Raw genomic sequence first — 18,282 nt, forward strand, 5'->3', positions numbered from 1 at the left:
GTCCGTTGTAAATACATATTAATGGACTTTAAAAAATGCAAGTAATGTCATAAATACATTCAGAACTTTTATAATGCCTATTATTGACCCACTCCCATGAGCCACGTTAGCACAGTTGTAGAATTTGTCACTTCCCCTCTCTTTTTTTATGGGGGGAGGGTCTGTTGCTTACAATGTGTTTGTATAATGCCTAGCACAAATGGGGCCCTGAACTCAACTAGAACTTCTAGGTGCTACTGTCATTTTACTACAGTTATGACTACTGCTACAAATCAGTTACTAATAGACCCATGGGTGTTGCAAGTATGTTGAAAAGTACACGCTATCTGATATTAACTTGCCCTCACCCTGTGAGAAAGGGCCTTTGCGAGACTCCTGTGATCTTCTCACCAGGGAAAATGCTTTGAAAACAGCTACTGCTCAGTGCAATCTGATGCATTCTTCTTGGGCTCAGTCCAGCTCATACTGAAATCAACAGCTGTTTTTCCGCTAACAACTTGATCAGCCAGGGATAAGAGTAATTTGTTTTTAGTATTTAAAGAAGGCATAAACTCCACCAGAAGCAGCGAAATATCTTTCCTTTGCTCATTCTCTCTCCCCTCCCCCCATTCAAGCACTTATCAATAAATAGTGAATATAACCAATTAAGTCTCTGATCATGCAGTGACTTAGGCGTGTGGTTAACTTTATGCACTATGGACCAGATTTTTAAAGGTTTTTACGTGCCTAAAGCTGCAGATATGCCTTAGTGTGAATTTTCAAATCCTGCTAGGTGCCTATCTGCATCTTTAGATAACTAAAATACCTTTAAAAATCTGGCGTTCTGGCCCCATTGCGGCAAAGTACTTAACCTATGAGTAGTCCCAAAGTCAGTGTTTATCCCAGGGTTGACCGTGACGAGCTAGCACACATAGGTGGGTAGGTGTAACTTGAGCTTGGGCAGTTATTTGATCTGCATGCATGTGCATGCAGGCATGCACACACACTCACACCAATATAAGGGACCATTGCAAAGCACACATCATAGCTTAAGTGGCAAATGCCTGGCTATACTTTTGAGTGTGGTATTCAGCTTATGAGAGAGGAAGGTATTCTTTCATTCCATAGCTGCCAATGAATTGTTGGTATAGTAATTATTGGCTGAAATAATAGCAAATCAACTCATGTAGTCATAAAATATTTAAACAGGATAAAAATTGCTACTGTGTAGATAGCACAATCTGTAGAAGAGTTTGAAACAGAAAGAGAAGGAAGTATTGTTTGTGAAGAGAAGCACCTGTCTAGTGGTTAAAGCACAAGCCTGAAAGTTGGGAAATTCGGGTTTTGCCACAGACATGCTGTGTAATCCTGGAGAAGTCACTTAATTTGTAGCTAGCAAGGGATTTGAAGGGCAACAAGAAGGGTTTCTTCAGGTATGTTAGGAACAAGAAGAAAGTCAAGAAAAGTGACTTACTGAATGAGGGAGGCAGCCTAGTGACAGAGGATGTGGAAAAAGCTAATGTACTCAATGCTTTTTTTGCCTCTGTCTTCACAAACAAGGTCAGCTCCCAGATTACTGCACTGGGCAGCACAGCATGGGGAGGAGGTGACCAGCCCTCTGTGGAGAAAGAAGTGGGTTAGGATTATTTAGAAAAGCTGGACGAGCACAAGTTCATGGGGCTGGATGCGCTGCATCCGAGGGTGCTAAAGGAGTTGGTGGATTTGATTGCAGAGCCATTGGCCATTATCTTTGAAAACTCATGGCGATCTGGGGAGGTCCCGGATGACTGGAAAAAGGCTAATGTAGTCCCCATCTTTAAAAAAGGGAAGAAGGAGGATCCGGGGAACTACAGGCCAGTCAGCCTCACCTCAGTCCTTGGAAAAATCATGGAACAGATCCTCAAGGAATCAATCCTGAAGCACTTAGAGGAGAGGAAAGTGATCAGGAACAGTCAGCATGGATTCACCAAGGGCAAGACATGCCTGACTAACCTAATTGCCTTCTATGATGAGATAACTGGCTCTGTGGATGAGGGGAAAGCAGTGGATGTGTTATTCCTTGACTTTAGCAAAGCTTTTGATACGGTCTCCCACAGTATTCTTGCCAGCAAGTTAAAGAAGTATAGACTGGATGAATGGACTATAAGGTGGGTAGAAAGCTGTCTAGATCTTCGGGCTCAACAGGTAGTGATCAATGGCTCCATGTCTAGTTGGCAGCCAGTATCAAGCGGAGTGCCCCAAGGGTCGGTCCTGGGGCTGGTTTTGTTCAATATCTTCATTAATGATCTGGAGGATGGCGTGGACTGCATTCTCAGCAAGTTTGCAGACGACACTAAACTGGGAGGAGTGGTAGATACGCTGGAGGGTAGGGATAGCATACAGAGGGACCTAGACAAATTAGAGGATTGGGCCAAAAGTAATCTGATGAGGTTCAACAAGGACAAGTGCAGAGTGCTGCACTTAGGACGGAAGAATCACATGTACTGCTACAGACTAGGGACCGAATGGCTAGGCAGCAGTTCTGCAGAAAAGGACTTAGGGGCTACAATGGACAAAAAGATGGATCTGAGTCAACAGTGTGCCCTTGTTGCCAAGAAGGCTAATGGTATTTTGGTTTGTATAAGTAGGAGCATTGCCAGCAGATCGAGGGATGTGATCATTCCCCTCTATTTGACATTGGTGAAGCCTCATCTGGAGTACTGTGTCCAATTTTGGACCCCACACTACAAGAAGGATGTGGAAAAATTGGAAAGAGTCCAGGAGAGGGCAAAAAAAAATGATTAGGGGGCTGGAGGACATGAGTTATGAGGAGAGGCTGAGGGAACTGGGATTGTTTAGTCTGCAGAAGAGAAGAATGAGGGGGGATTTGATAGCTGCTTTCAACTACCTGAAAGGGGGTTCCAAAGAGGCTGGATCTAGCCTGTTCTCAGTGATACCAGATGACAGAACAAGGAGTAATGGTCTCAAGTTGCAGTGGGGGAGGTTTAGGTTGGATATTAGGAAAAACTTTTTCACTAGGAGGGTGGTGAAGCACTGGAATGGGTTACCTAGGGAGGTGGTGGAATCTCCTTCCTTAGAAGTTTTTAAGGTCAGGCTTGACAAAGCCCTGGCTGGGATGATTTAGTTGGGGATTGGTCCTGCTTTGAGCAAGGGTTTGGACTAGATGACCTCCTGAGGTCCCTTCCAACCCTGATATTCTATGATTTTATGAATTTCTCTGTGGGGGAGTTTCCTTGTCTCTTAGCATGAAGATAATATTACTTTCCTACCTCACAGGGGTGATGCCAAGCTTAAATCATGAAAGTGTGTAAAGTATTTTGAGAATTTTGGATGGAAGGTGCTGTAGGAAGACAAAATGTTGTTGTTGTTATATAAAGCAAAAGTGTATATGTGAGGGGAGGGAGAGAGAGGACAAACATACCAACCAGGATGCAGCTTGGTGTATGTTGGCTGCTAAGATTAGCATTCATTCAGTCAATGAATATTCAGCTATTTCTTGTAGCATGGTAACCAACATACATCTAATACAGGTAACTTTTTTATTTCAGCTGTTCAAGTGACACTCATCTCTGATTCTTGGAATTTGTCAAACACATTTCAGTTGAAAAAGTAAGAGTTTGTTTTCTAAATATGTTCACTAAGGGCTGTGTATCTGAGGTGTGTGCATGTTATTTTTTTAAAGTATTTAAAAAGGGGGATGCACTTCACCAGAGGCCGAGAAATCCCTTCTCCTGGCCTATATCCGCTCCTCTTTTTTGTGGCTTTATAAAGCTGCTTTCATGTGGTGTCTGTTTTAAAATCAAACGATAAAAAGAGATAATTCTTTTAAGCCCCTGGCAGCAACAGGAGAGTTGTTATAACAATGCTAACTCCCACTGAAATAATAAAGGCTGTAACCTGGAAATTAGCGGACATTTTACCCGTGTAAGGGCTGAGAGCCATGTTGTACCTTCCCATGGTCTAACCTGGATGAATGGATACAGAAGACCCAGAAAAGTGTGTGAAGTTCATCTTAAGGTGTTTGCTCCTATTAAAGCAGTGATGCCATTTGTTATGATGTTAACAGCAGAAAGTAACACCTAATGAAATAGTAGTAATATTGAAACCCGAGGAGCAGTTATAGCTACACATCCATTCTTTAGCACCATATTCTGGGCTTATTTTGCACTGAGAACTCTTACTGAGAGCAGTGGGAGTTACTCATACAGGATGTGGGTAGATTATGAACAAGATTATATATATATGACAGGGTTGCCTGCGATAGTTGGGGACTGGATTTCATGATCCAAGGAGGTCCCTTCCAGTTCTACGTCCTGTGTTCCTATACCCCTTAATCAACACTTTTCCTTTTCTGACTGTAATAAACACTGAGATAGGGAAGAGTTGCAGGGAGCCTCTCTTCTTTCTCCTTGGTGGGTAGAACACTGGAGATTATAACACAAATAAGTGTTTTGCTCATTTTAATATAGTTTAAAGATTTACAGTGTTGTTCTGTTAGGTTTCTACTTTTTGCATAACTTGAAATTTCATGTTCACAAATGTATTTCTTAATGTATTTGCTTAATCCCTGTATTTGATGCAAACTATCTGTTTTATGTATTGCCAGTTTCTCAAGATGTATCAGCACTCGTGTTTGTACCTTCCGTGAAAGAAAGCATATCTCTCCCTTTGTTGCCTGCAAGCCTGATGATTCTGGGCAAGTTCAGGTAAAATTCTTTGGGATTTATAGAACTTAACATTTTCTGTGGTACCTTTTTTATTATTTAAGCAAATGTATGTTTCTTATTCATTTTGATGTGACAGAATGTTTGGAATTTTTCAGGATGATTGTCATCCGATTGATAAACAAGGGGATGTGCCAGCCACTACTGCTTCCCAAATGAAAGCTACTACACAGATGTCAGAGGTTAGCTAAGATTTTTAGATAGATGTAAATGATGCACAAATTGATATGGGGAAATGCTCATATTAAAGGAGGGAAGGTTGGAAGGAAGGCAAGGGTAATTATAAGAGAATTAATTGGTATATAATTATTGCACAGACTTGTTATTAATAATTATTATTTATATTAAATAGCGTTTAGTGGCACAAACTAGGATTCGGGCTCCACTCTGCTAGGTGTTGTACATATACATAGAAAGAGACAGTACTTCCCTCAAACACCATACAAAGTACATAGACAAAGGGTGGGTAGGAAGTATTACCAGCCCTACTTTACAGATGGAGAATGAGGCAAAGAGAGATGAAAAGTCACACGAGGATTCTGTGACAGAACCAGAAACTGAACTCAGATCTCCAGTGTCCTAAGTGCCTTAACCACAAGACCATTCTCGCTTTCTTGATGGTTCCAAACAATCTTAAATGTTTGATAAAATTAAATAAACAGAATCAATTGGTGCTGCTCAGCTTAGCCATCAGTGGTTTGCTGATTTACTGTAGGTGTCAGAAGAGAAGTGGGTATTGAAGAGGAGTTTGATTGATGGATAATAACTACAGTAACTCCCCTTTTAACATCCTCTCGCTTAATGTTGGTTTTTGATCTTGCGTCCCTGCTCAGTTACAGAACATGCTCCATTTAAAGTTGTGCAATGATTCACTATAACGTCGTTTGGCTGCCTCCTCTGTCCACAGCTGGCAGCCCCCCCATCAGCTCCCCTATGCCCCCCCACAGCGCCTCCCGCCTGCCGGCAGACCCCGTAAATCAGCGCCTTCCCCCTTCTCCCCCCGCCTCCTGCCTGCAGCAATCAGCTGGCTTGTGGCGTTCAGGAGGGAGGGGAGAGGAGTGAGGACGTGGCGCGCAGGCTCCCTCTGCCTCCCGAACGCTGCAGACCAGCTGATTGCCATGGGCAGGAGGCAGGGGAGGGAGGGGGAGCCTGCACGCCGAGTCCTCGCTCCTCCCCCCTCCCTCCCCTGCCTCCTGAACGTCGCAAGCCAGCTGATTGCCACGGGCAGGAGGGAGGGGGGAGGAGCGAGGACACGGCACACTTCCCCCCCTCCCTCCCCTGCCTCCTGCCTGTGGCAATCAGCTGGCTTGCGGTGTTCAGGAGGCAGGGGAGGGAGGGGGAGCCTGCGCGCTGTGTCCTCGCTCCTCCCCCTTGCCTCCTGAACGCTGCAAGCCAGCTGATTGCCACGGGCAGGAGGCAGGGGAGGGAGGAGTGAGGACGCGGTGTGCGGAGTAAATGGGGAGGAGGGGGGGAAGAAGAGGCAGGTTAAGGGTGGGGGCTTGGGGGAAGGGGTGGCATGAGCAGGCCGAGGGTTGAGCCCCCTGCCCCTGCTGCTTGCAGAGTAGGGGAAACTGCTGCTGCTGCACAAGGTTCTTCTCCTAGCCTACAGCACCTTCAGCCTCCTTGCCTGCCTCATTGTCTCCAGTGCCAGTGGGCTGTGCCTGTGTGGAGTAAGGCGGGGGCACCTCCCAACTAAAGTACTGTACAGTATGGCAAAAAAAAATTTCCCTGGAACCTAACCCCCCCCCCATTTACATTCATTCTTATGGGGAAATTGGATTCACTTAACATCATTTCACTTAAAGTCGCATTTTTCAGGAACATAACTACAACGTTAAGCGAGGAGTTACTGTACATAGAAAGTTGCTACCTATTTGGTTTCTCATTTTCTGCGAGATAGCATGGCTGCTATAAATAGATGCTAAGGGGGAATATAGTATTCTTTTCTCTACTTCTCTGGATATGTCTGCCTAATACCTTATACATCAAGATGAGTTACCTCTCAATCCAGCTGCTAGGCTTGATGGTGAAGTTTTTGAACAGAATAATAAGATCATTTTTATTTTTCAAACAGAAAAATGGGACTGTAGTATGTGCACATCTGAACATTAATATTTTGGAGTTGATGTGTGCATAGAGTGTTAGCATTGCAGAGAGAACAGAACAAACTCCTCTATGCCTCATTTCCAAGTGCATTAGTGTGGAATTGGTAAACGGTTGGAATTGTTGAAAGATGGTTTTCTCCCACATGCCTTATCTTGGGCCTGGTCCCCACTAACCCCCCACTTCGGACTAAGGTGCGCAAATTCAGGTACGTTAATAACGTAGCTGAATTCAAAGTACCTTAGTCCGAACTTACCGCGGGTCCAGACGCGGCAGGGAGGCTCACCCGTCAATGCCGCGTACTCCTCTTGCCGAGCTGGAGTACCGGCGTCGACGGCGAGCACTTCTGGGATCGATCCATTGCATCTAAACCAGATGCGATAAATCGATCCCAGAACATCGATTGCCTGCCGCCGGACCCTCCGGTAAGTGTAGACGTACCCTTGGAGACACCGTGATGGAAAAAGCTGTTGAAGCATTAAAAAGCAATGGAAAGGCAGATATTGTTTAGACTCAATTGAAACATTCAAAAGGCTTTAAAACTGCAGCTGAAATCCTGCTTTTTCTTTTATTCTGAAGGTTGGAATTTTTATTTTGGCTTTAGAACTTTAGGGTCAAACAGTGGCTGGACTTGCACAGGAGCATTAGAAAGGGGGAAAGGCCACAAGAAACCCTCTGCCCTCTCAGAGCAGGACTAGCCATCCTGCGCCCTGCAGCCAAATTATGGCAATCCACCCAAGGCACAGCCATAATTTGGCTGCAGGGCACAGGATGGCTGGTCCTGCTCTGAGAGGTCTGTATCTAGTGGGCTGAGGTAGGGAACTGTGCTTCCTTACAGCCCATGAACCAGCTGACCTATAATGGGGCAATGCTGTCTACATCTTCCAAGATGCAGCAAAAGTCTTTTGCCCAGGACACTTCCCTCAGCACCAGTTGAGGCATTATGCCATTCAAATCAGAGTGGGCAAGATCACCAATTGGTGTAGCTCCATCGAGGTCAGTGACCATGTGCTGACGTACACCAGCTAAAGCTGTGGCTCAATATCTCCAAGTCCTGCGGCTCAGACAGCTCCCTCTCTTTGTGTATCACTCATCAGTGTGGCAGCTGAGCACCTTACAAAGAGTTTAAAAATATCACCCTGTTTCTTTCCTGTTTTCCTCCCTGTTATTGCTGGGGGCAGGTCTACACTACCCGACGGATTGGCAGGTAATGATCGATCTATCAGGGGTCGATTTATCGCTGTGGAAGAAACAATATCCACTCTCAGGTTGGAAGCAACAAAATCAGAGACAGCTTTATTAAAGCAATTGCAAGGGAAGAATACAGAGAGTATCTCTGCCTCAGTTTCTCCAAAGTACAAACAATATCACACAAGCATTTATACATTTTAATGGCATGCATTAATTAAAAACATCTGCCGTTTGTTTATATTATGTCCTGCCCATTCCTGTATTTTCTCACTTCTGTTCTCAAAACATCGCTATCTCAAGGCTGGGTCACGCTGACTCTACTCTGCTGTCTCTTACTCGCTTCTGACGTGAGCCCTTATTCTACAGGTCTTGCGATATTAGGCTAAGACTTAGCATGACAGTTGCTCTGTTTCTTAAAACTGAGAAGCCTATATTTAAATCCTTTAACCCTGTTTCCACATCGCGTCTAGTCCAGACGTGATAAATCGATCCCCGAGTGCTCTCCTGTCGACTCAGTATTCCACCGCTGCAAGAGGCACAAGCAGAGTCGATGGGGGAGCAGCAGCAGTCGACTCAGCGCTGTGAAGACCTAAATACATCGACTTCAGCGACGCTATTCTCAGAGCTGAAGTTGCATATCTTAGATCGATTCCCCCCCTTGTGTAGATAAGGGCTGGGACTCTCTCAGCTGAGTTGAAGAAACGAGTTTTGCATGTGCAAGTGGGGAAGTTAACGGTGGTGTTCTGACGCAGAAGTGAGTGATCTAGACATGGGGCTGGTTGCTGACACATCTGTCTCTCCCACATTCACAAGATCATAGTTTCATTGTTCCAGAGAAACTCCAGGTGTTGTGGGCAGCCAGGGGTCATGTAGAGAAGCAGTCGCCCAAGTAGCTTGGGTCAGCACTGTTCAGAGCTCTGAGTATCAGCACTAAATCTTTTAATTTGATTCTGTGTTCAGTGAGGAAGCTAATTCCATTTTGCCCAGGAAAAGCATTATTTTGCAATGAAACTTGAGCATCTTTCTGTTTGAGGATTTCTACTTTTTAATAAGAAATTAATTAAATTTTAAGTATCGTACATGCCTTTAATATGAGCTCCTTTTCCCTGCTGAACTTGCACCCTCCTTTCTTATATGTCAGCAGTAAAATGAAACTTAGAGCAATCCTACTTTCTAATGGGGCTTGTTACTCAGTTTTGTGAATGTCCTTTTATGCTGCTCTGGCAAAGTAAAGGGATCTCAGTGGGGTGGAAATGGCTCACTGAGACTGTTCCCTGTGAAGAGGACCTCCCGAGCCAGTTTAGAGCTGGCATAAGAATTTTACACTAGCTGTCCTCCCACTTCCAGGTGTAGAGCATTGGTTGTTGGCATGATGTGGGTATAGCCAGCGTCTACTGCTCTGTAATTATTCTCTGCTTCCCAGGGCTCCAGGTATTCAGGGTGTAAATTAAAGCATCCCTGAAGCTGCTCTAACTTACTTCAGAGGTCAGATAGGCTGTGCCAAAGATCCTGCATATGGGAAGCACCCGCCATAGCTTAAAGCATCAGAGTTCCCCACTATCTTCTGGCCATGCACAAATTGCAGGAACAGAGTAATGGAGAATCAGGCCCTGCATTATATTTTAAGTTGAAAGTTGCTGTTTAAAAGATGACTATTCTAAGTGCTTTAAAAATCCACATGCTGGCTTGGATTGTCTTGAAATTTGTTGTGCTTCATGGTACTGTGGGGTAGAGTTACTGGTTCAAACTTGGGGTTATTTGAGCAAAGCGTTCCTGATTTACAGCCCTCCTAAAAATTATGTGTTTTCAAAATCACCTGGTTCTTATAATGTTACTTGCACACACCCGGCACGCAAGCTATGACCCTAATCCTTTGCACACTGATCTGAGCCACTCAGGATTTATCTCCTCTAGGGTACAGTACTCACTGTCCCTTCAGAGAAGCAATATTTCAAAAACAGTTGAGGGTTAAGTTTAGAACTCCAGGTCAGCTCAAGCCTTTTGCCCTGAGACCAAAGTTTATGCTTAAGAGCGGATATTTTGAAGTGCTCTAAAATCCCCATTCACACTCTGATTTTACTTTAGAAGTATTGTCAAGGAAATTAGCATTTGTTGAATAGAGAGAAGATGAAAGGCTCTAGTAAGCAGTTGGGGTAGTGTGATCATGCTCTTCAGCGGTTTCCTGAATAGTGGGACTGAGCGTGATCAGACTAAGTGTGATCAGAGGAAAGCAAGGTGTTGGGTCATTGGGTCCTGGGGTTTCTGATACATAGTTCCCTAACATGAGCTGCTCATAACATTTACAGACTTTGATTTTTTTTTATGCAGAGCTAGGGAATACAGGAGAATAGAGCTGTGCAGAATGGGGGTTCTGTACATTTGCTAACCTTCTCCCCTTAGGGCTGTGCTCTGGCTCAGCTACTCAGTGGCCATGCCACCCACAGGTGACAACCTATATTAATAGAAGGGGTTATCCAGATACTGTGGTTAAAGAGCCACTCCAATGACTAGAGCTTTGATGAAAAACTGGGTTTCTAGAAATACCATTTTTCTACATATACTTGATGAACAAGAGGTCATCCTCAAAAGGGCCATTGCCCTCTGGGAGCTCAGAAGCACTGACAGAGCAGAGTCATAATGGAGGGAAGTTGGGTACCTTCCACTCCAGTGACATACTTGGAGGGGAAGGGAAGTGGAGCCATCGGTGACCTCCCCCACTCCTACCCCCTGCCCTACAACAATCCCCATCCCTCAAAAATTCCTCCCATGGCTGCTCTACCAGGCCAAGGGAGGGGCTTAGAGGCTTCACTTCCCTTCAGTGCTCCTTGATCAAGGGACTCCCTCCCTCCATGATGCCTCCAGCAGTGCGGAAGGGGCTCCAGGCTCACCCTTCCTCACTAGTGCTGCTGCTTCTAGGGAAGAAAGGGAGGCCACAGCAGTGTAGGAGAGAAGTGGAGGGGGTCAGAGCTATGTCTTGGGGGATTTAGGGTGGTCTTCAGCCCTGCCCTCCAACCCCCCCCCCATCTATATCCCTAATTCCTGTCTACCCTTCAAAACGTGTCCCTGGTTACTCAGTGTTAGTACCTGTATTCTCTGCCCCACTCTTCAACCCATGCTGCCCTCACCCCCCCACCACACACACAAACTGATGCTCAGCCCTCCATAGGGAGGACTTGGCAGTGCTGGACTGGCAGAGATAAGGGAGACAAGGAGACTTTGTAGAAGCAGTGAAGTATACAGCCAGTGCATTCTGTGGCCAAGGAGTCAGAGGCAGTGAAGAGGAAGAGCTGGGCTGTGGTAAATGGAGAAGCTGATAAATTGTTATTAAAACAGAACACACACACCTTCCCCCCTCCCTCCCCCCCAAAATGTTGCGTTAAGATTGCCGCATGGTTTCTCGTTTTCTTCCAGAACATCAAGTTCAGCGACATTAAAAATCTCTGGAACCCATGAAATGAAGAATTAATGTAATGCAAACTTAAACTTCAGAAAATCGAGAAATGCAGAATTAAGATTTATACCACCCCTCAACACAACCTTACCTGCTCTTTTAGAGTGACCTTCCAACACACCAATAACACGCATACTAGCGCTCTATCCCTACTGAGACTGCAGAACTCTCTGGGAACAGAGCACATGGGCATTGTCAGGCAAAGTCTAATACCTTCTCCTTGCTAAGTCAAAACTTGGGTTTATGTCAGGTGTAGCAGACAGTTGAACCTGTGCCACACAAACCAGCCCACACTTGCTGAATGTTCCCACTCCTTCTCCCTGGCCTTTAGGATTCCCTCTGAGACATTGCCTTCACTTAGCCCTGGAGATCACAGTCATGTATGCCACAGGACTTCTAACCATCCCTGTGACAAGAAGACCCCTGTGCACCGCTCCTGACACAACCTGTGGAACTCAATGCTGAAATGAGGCATACCTGACACCACACGTACACCTCTCCTCCTACACAATAATGGCTATGCCAACCTGCTCCAACTAATCCCACAGCTGTTCAGCACAGCTAGACATGACACAGTGAACACAGCTGGAATGCATGCAGGTAAATGCTGCAATTCAAATCTGGAACTAACCACAGCACAAAAATGGTGGCTCATTCTCTTAGCTATTCTTTGTGTGTACTTATTATGGCATCACCCCTACTAAACAATTGCCAGCACCACGGGGGCACAGTTAAGGTTGCATTGCAAGGGGCGGGAGGTGGCATTTATCTTAACTCTTCATTTCCTGATCTTCAGAGAGTTTAGTGTGCTGAACTATTCTGGATGGGCATGAGGCACCAGTGGGTAACTTTAACTCTGCCCTAACAGAGGTTTTGGGCAGTTAATTTTTATAAACATCTATGATGGATTTGGAGTTGCCTGTAACAATTTAGGAACATTATGTGTTGTCTATGTTATTGGCAGGTTTACTGTATGCATATACTGAGTTAATTCAAAAGCAGTATTGTCAGGAAATGCATCCAGGAAGCGGGAAGTGGATCCAGCAAAATCTTGAGAGACAGTGTAAGAGCTATTCATATAGATACCCTGACTTGGTCCCATTTGGCCTGCCAAACAGGTGTCCCCAGGAGGGAGTTGGTTCCTGTGGGGAGAGGGGATCACAGGATCCAAGAGGGTTTAAAGAGCCACATGCTCCCTCAAGAGTCAGGTTTTTAAGACTGAGAATGCAGAGCCTGTCAAGTTTGATTCTGGGAGAAGTTAGATCTGTTGGGGTCCTCATCAGAAGGATGGATAGGCTCTGGGCAAGGTAGCACATGTAGACCTTTTGTTGTTTTTAAATTGTTTTTCTCTTATGTTAGGCCTTATGCCTATGGTTAAATAAACAATACTGTTGTTTTAAGAAGGCTGTTTTGGGTCACCATAATTAGGACCCTACCAAATTCATGGTCCATTTTGGTCAATTTCACAGTCATAGGGTTAAAACAAATGGTAAATTTCATGATTTCAGCTATTTAAATCTGAAATTTCAGTGTTGTAGTTGTAGGGATCCTGACCCAAAAAGGAGTTGTGGGCATGTGACATTACAGTCTATATGGTTTTATAAAAATATGCTAATGAGTGACTATAATGTAACTGGAATATGCTTCATGCAAAAGGTCTCTTGTAACATATCATTACAAAGCTTATAATCTACTGAGTGTGATCATCCTATTTGTATAAATGTACCACTCTTGTATCTGAAACTAGAAATATGAAGTATAACTCTGAGGGCCTATTGTAATTATGCAAAGTGTGGGCTATTAATGGTGGTTTGGAATCTTGATGACTCCCATTAACCAGGACCATTGTCTGCAGATGGGTGTGTTTTACCTGTAAGTCTTCCTGTATATGTGTGTGCTGGCAAGTGGGCAATGAAGTCTTGCAGTGACATGTGATCATGTCACTTGAACTGGAATCCATCTTTAACCTGGTGTCTTTCCATTGAGAAAGAGGGGGTGGGAACCCGGAGGGGGACAAAGGATTCCCGCCTTATGCAAAGGATATATAAAGGGGTGGAACAGAACAAAGAGGGAGAGGAGCCATCATGAAGAATCCCCTAGCTACCACCTGAGCTGGAACAAGAGCTATACCAGGGGAAAGAATTGTGCCCAGGCCTGGAAGGTGTCCAGGCTGAGAAAAGAAAAGAAAAAAAAAAAAAAAAAAAAAAAAAAAAACTTACTGAAGCATCTCTGAGGGTGAGATTATCTGTATTCAGTTTGATTAGGCATAGATTTGCGCATTTTATTTTATTTTGCTTGGTGACTTACTTTGTTCTGTCTGTTACTACTTGGAACCACTTAAATCCTACTTTCTGTATCTAATACATTCACTTTTTACTTATTCATTAACTCAGAGTATGTATTAATGCCTGGGGGAGCAAACAACTGTGCGTATCTCTCTATCAGTGTTATAGAGGGCTGTAGTAGGTTTGTGCCGGGGCTCGACCCTCCTGGGCGGAGGGGAGCCACACCGACTCACTATAAGCACAGACAGTCAACGCCCAGGCCCTTTGGTGCAGGGCTGAGTGGCCCACAGTTCAGGGAACTCAGGCCCTCAGACAGGGCTGAGCAAATAAACAGTTACTTCAGGGCCCAGGCCCTCAGGCAGGGGCTGAGCAACAGTCAGTTCAGGGGCTCAGGCCCTCTGCTGCAGGGGCTGAGCAACAACACAACATTTTGTTTGGTAGGCCCAGGCCCTGGATCAGGGCGGGGCACAAACAGTCACAGCTCAGGCCCTTTGGTGCAGGGGCTGAGCAACAGTCAGTTCAGGGGCTCAGGCCCTCTGGGGCAGGGGCTGAGCAAACAAGCAGTATGTTCAGGGGCTCAGGTCCCTTTTCCGTGAGCGTCGGGTGAGGGGGAAGCCTGCCACCCGTGAGCAGGGGTGGCAGGGGGGAACGCAGGCCCACCCACTCCACTGCGTCCCAGCCCGGGGCCCTAGCAGCAGTTACTGCCGCTGCTAGTCAGTGGGGTGTCCTGACCGAAACACACTGACATCGGCTCACATGTGTCTACAGCCTGACCGGGGTCAGCTACCCCCCGGGTTACTTCCGTGTTCCCCCTCAGGGTCTACCTCGTTGGTGACGCCAGGTTCGGGCCAGTCCAGCAGCATTGGTTCCTCTGGTCCGGGGCTTGGGGGTAGGTCCGGCAGCTCCTCGGGGAAATCCGGCCAATGGGGCTCGGGCGGCTCCTCCGGATAACAGCAGGGGTGGAGGGGCTCTGGGGGCTCCTCGCCTTCGTAGTTGGTGCGAGGCAGGCCTGACGGCTCCTCCCAATACCGGGTGCGGGGGGGCTCCTGCGGCTCCTCCTCATAGTGGGCTCGGGGCAGGTCCGGCCAGTTAGGGCAATGGTCTCGGGTCTCAGAGGTCTCCTGGCCGCGAGCTCCCGGTGGCACGTCTGCTCCCTGCGGCAGTTGGGCTCTGACTGAGCTTCGGCGGCCGGCTTTTATACTTCCTGTCCCGCCCCTTGACTTCCGGGGGCGGGAACAGGCGGCGGTGTCTCCGCCCACTCGGGTGCCTGCAAGGGTGCTCCCTCTGCTGGACAGGAGGGGAGCCACACCAACTCACTACACACCCCCCCCCTCAAGACTGGCTCCCGCGTACTGGGGCCAGGTCCTTCCATCTCCCCCATGCGGGATAGGAAGTCCGCATTTGCATGGTCCTTGCCAGCCCGATGCTGAACAGTAAACGCATAGGGCTGCAAGGCTAGGTACCAACGCACGATGCGGGCGTTATTGTCCTTCATACGCATCAGCCAACGGAAGGGGGCGTGATCCGTGACCAGGGTGAACGGTGCCCCGAGGAGGTAGAAGCGGAGGGCATCGCAGGCCCATTTCACGGCGAGGGCCTCTTTTTCCACGACTGCGTAGTTCCTCTCTCAGGGGAATAGCTTCCAGCTGAGGTACAGCACGGGGCGGTCTTTTCCGTCCACTTCTTGGGACAAGACCGCCCCCAATCCCACCTCGGAGGCGTCGGTCTGAAGGATGAATTGGCGATTAAAGTCCGGGCTGTACAGAACCGGCTCCTGGCAGAGGCACTTCTGAAGCGTCCGGAAGGCGGCCTCACACTCCGGGGACCATTGCACCTGCCGGGGGCTGTCTTTAGTCAGGAGTCCCGTTAGGGGCGCGGCTATGGACACGAACTGGGGGATGAACCGTCGATAATATCCAACAAGGCCCAGGAACTGCCGAATGTGTTGTTTGGTCGTCAGGGTGGGAAGGTCCACAAGGGCCTGGACCTTTCCCATGAGGGGTTTGACGCGCCCGTCCCCAACCGTATAGCCGAGGTAGGTGGTTTCTTGCCAGGCAATACGGCACTTTTGGGGGTTGGCGGTCAGACCCACCTGTCGCAGGGACCTCAGGATCGCCGCAACCCGGGGCAGATGGTCTTCCCAGCGGCGGCTATAGATGACCACGTCGTCGAGGTAGGCGGCCGCATAGTCGTGATGGGACTGTAAGAGGTGATCCATCAGTCGCTGGAAGGTGGCAGGGGCCCCATGGAGACCGAACGGCATCCGAATGAACTGGTATAGCCCGGTCGGGGTGGCAAAGGCGGTTTTCTCCTTCGAGGTCTCATCGAGGGGAATCTGCCAATAGCCCTTGCTGAGGTCGAGGGTGGTAATAAACTGGGTCTCCCCCAGGCGGCCCAGTAAGTCGTCTACGCGGGGCATCGGGTAGGCGTCAAAGCGGGAGATGGCGTTTACCCTCCGGAAATCGATGCAGAAGCGGCGGGTGCCATCTGGCTTGGGCACCAGGACCACCGGGCTGTGCCACTCGCTTTGGGATGGCTCAATGACGCCCAGAGCCAGCATGGCCCTTACCTCCTCTTCAACCTCGTCGCGCATCCGATACCGCAGGGGCCGTGTTGTCTCTCGGACCACTTTCCCGGGCTCTGTCTGGATCGAGTGCTGACCAGGGTCGTGTAGCCCGGTACTGCCGTGAAGGTCTTTTTGAAGGCCTGCAGGAGACAGTTGGCCTGTTTGTGTTGTTCCTCGGTAAGCGATTCACCTAGCAGGGGTGCCAGGGTGTTGTCTGTCGAGGGCACACAGGGTCCCAGTTCCGGCTCAGGCGGGTAAGGGTTAATTAAGAGGCCCTCCCGGTCATGCCACCGTTTCAGCAGGTTCACATGGTATCGTTGGGTCCCTTTGCGCTTATCCGGTTGCCGAACCTCGTAGGTGACAGGACCCACCTTGCGCACTACGTCGTAAGGCCCCTGCCAGCGGGCTAACAGCTTTGATTCACTGGACGGCAGGAGGAGTAGGACTTGGTCCCCGGGTTGAAACTCCCGGACTTGGGCCCCCTGGTTATAAGTTCGCTCCTGTCGCTCCTGCGCCGTCCTCAAATTCTCGTGTGCCAGGGACCCGGCCTGGGTAAGGTACTCCTGCAACTGGAGGACGTATTTTAAGAGGCCCTGGGCTGGGGAGGCCAACTGTTCCCAGGTTTCTCGCATCAGATCCAAGAGGCCCCGCGGTCTGCGCCCATATAGCAGTTCGAACGGGGAAAATTTCGTTGAGGTTTGCGGAACCTCTCGGATGGCTAACAGCAAGGGTGGAAGGAACTGGTTCCAGTTGCGGAGGTCTTCTGCTGGGAATTTCCACAACATTCCCTTAAGCATCCGGTTAAACCGCTCCACTAACCCGTCCATCTGCGGGTGGTAGACGGAGGTGTGGAGTTGTCTGACTCCTAAGAGGGTACAGACCTGCCGTAACAGCCAGGAAGTAAAGTTCGTCCCCTGATTGGTTAGGATCTCCCTAGGCAGCCCTACCCGCGCCAAGATCTTCACCAGCTCCCCCGAGATAGTCCAGGCGGTAATGCTCCTCAGAGGGATGGCCTCCGGAAATCGGGAGGCATAGTCCACCAGGACCAAAATGTATTGAAAACCCGCAGCGCTTTTCGGGAGCGGGCCCACGAGGTCCATGGCGACCCGTTCGAATGACGTCTCCATCAAAGGCATGGGGACCAGGGGCGCCTTGGGTACCCCGGGCAGAGCGACCAACTGACACTCCGGGCAGGAGGCGCAATACTTCTTCACCTCCTGTAGACTCCCAGCCAGAAGAAGCGCGCTAGGATCCGGGCGAGGGTCTTCTCCTGCCCCAGGTGCCCGGCAGCCGGCACATCATGGGCTAGTTTCATTATGGCCCGCCGGTGACACGGGGCGCCAATAGTTGCGTCTGTGGTTCCCGGGTGCGGGGATCGCGGTCCACCCGGTAGAGCCAGTCTCGGCGCAGCTCGAAGTGGGGCCATTGGGTGGCTTGCTGGGGGTCCGTGATACTCCCGTCCACTGCCACGAGCTGCTCATAGAAGCGGCTGAGGGTAGGGTCTGCTCGCTGGTCCCAACAGAAGTCGGTGTTGAAGGGGGGTTGAAGGGCAGGCTCCGGCTGCCGCCCCGCTTCGTCCGTGACATCTGCCTCGGTTGCCGTGACCTGCTCGGTGGTCTCGGGTGAGGACCCCGGCCGGTCGGCCTCCAGGGCCGGCGTGGGATGGAGGACTTCCTCGAAGGCTGGCCAGTCCTGACCCAGGATCACGGAGTATGCGAGGTGGGGAGCTACACCGACCACCAGATTCCGGGTGACACCCGCGATCATTAGGGGAATCCAGGCACTTGGGTGGAGTCAGACGTCCCCGTGGATACACTGTAAATGGATCAACCCCAGGCGTGTATCGGTCTGCGGTACCAGCTTGTTACGGACCAACGTCTGGCCACAGCCAGAGTCGATCAAGGCTTGGGTAGTCCGACCCCCAACGGCTGCTGGGACTGTCATCTTGGGATTCAGGGCGGGCCGGGCTCGATTGTGGCCCGC

General features: G+C 48.7%; 1 protein-coding gene across 1 annotated transcript in view; it reads left to right on the plus strand.

Moving 5' to 3' along the window:
• Nucleotides 1–18,282, plus strand: part of PLXNC1 (plexin C1) — a 104,294-nt gene that overhangs the window by 33,840 nt on the left and 52,172 nt on the right. The window contains exons 7-9 of the mRNA XM_005306481.5: nucleotides 3,528–3,588; nucleotides 4,586–4,685; nucleotides 4,802–4,885. Coding sequence (XP_005306538.3) covers nucleotides 3,528–3,588; nucleotides 4,586–4,685; nucleotides 4,802–4,885 — 245 coding nt within the window. The remainder of the gene's footprint in view (nucleotides 1–3,527; nucleotides 3,589–4,585; nucleotides 4,686–4,801; nucleotides 4,886–18,282) is intronic.

The sequence above is a fragment of the Chrysemys picta genome, chromosome 1 (assembly GCF_011386835.1).
Source record: "Chrysemys picta bellii isolate R12L10 chromosome 1, ASM1138683v2, whole genome shotgun sequence".
Taxonomy (NCBI): domain Eukaryota; kingdom Metazoa; phylum Chordata; order Testudines; family Emydidae; genus Chrysemys; species Chrysemys picta.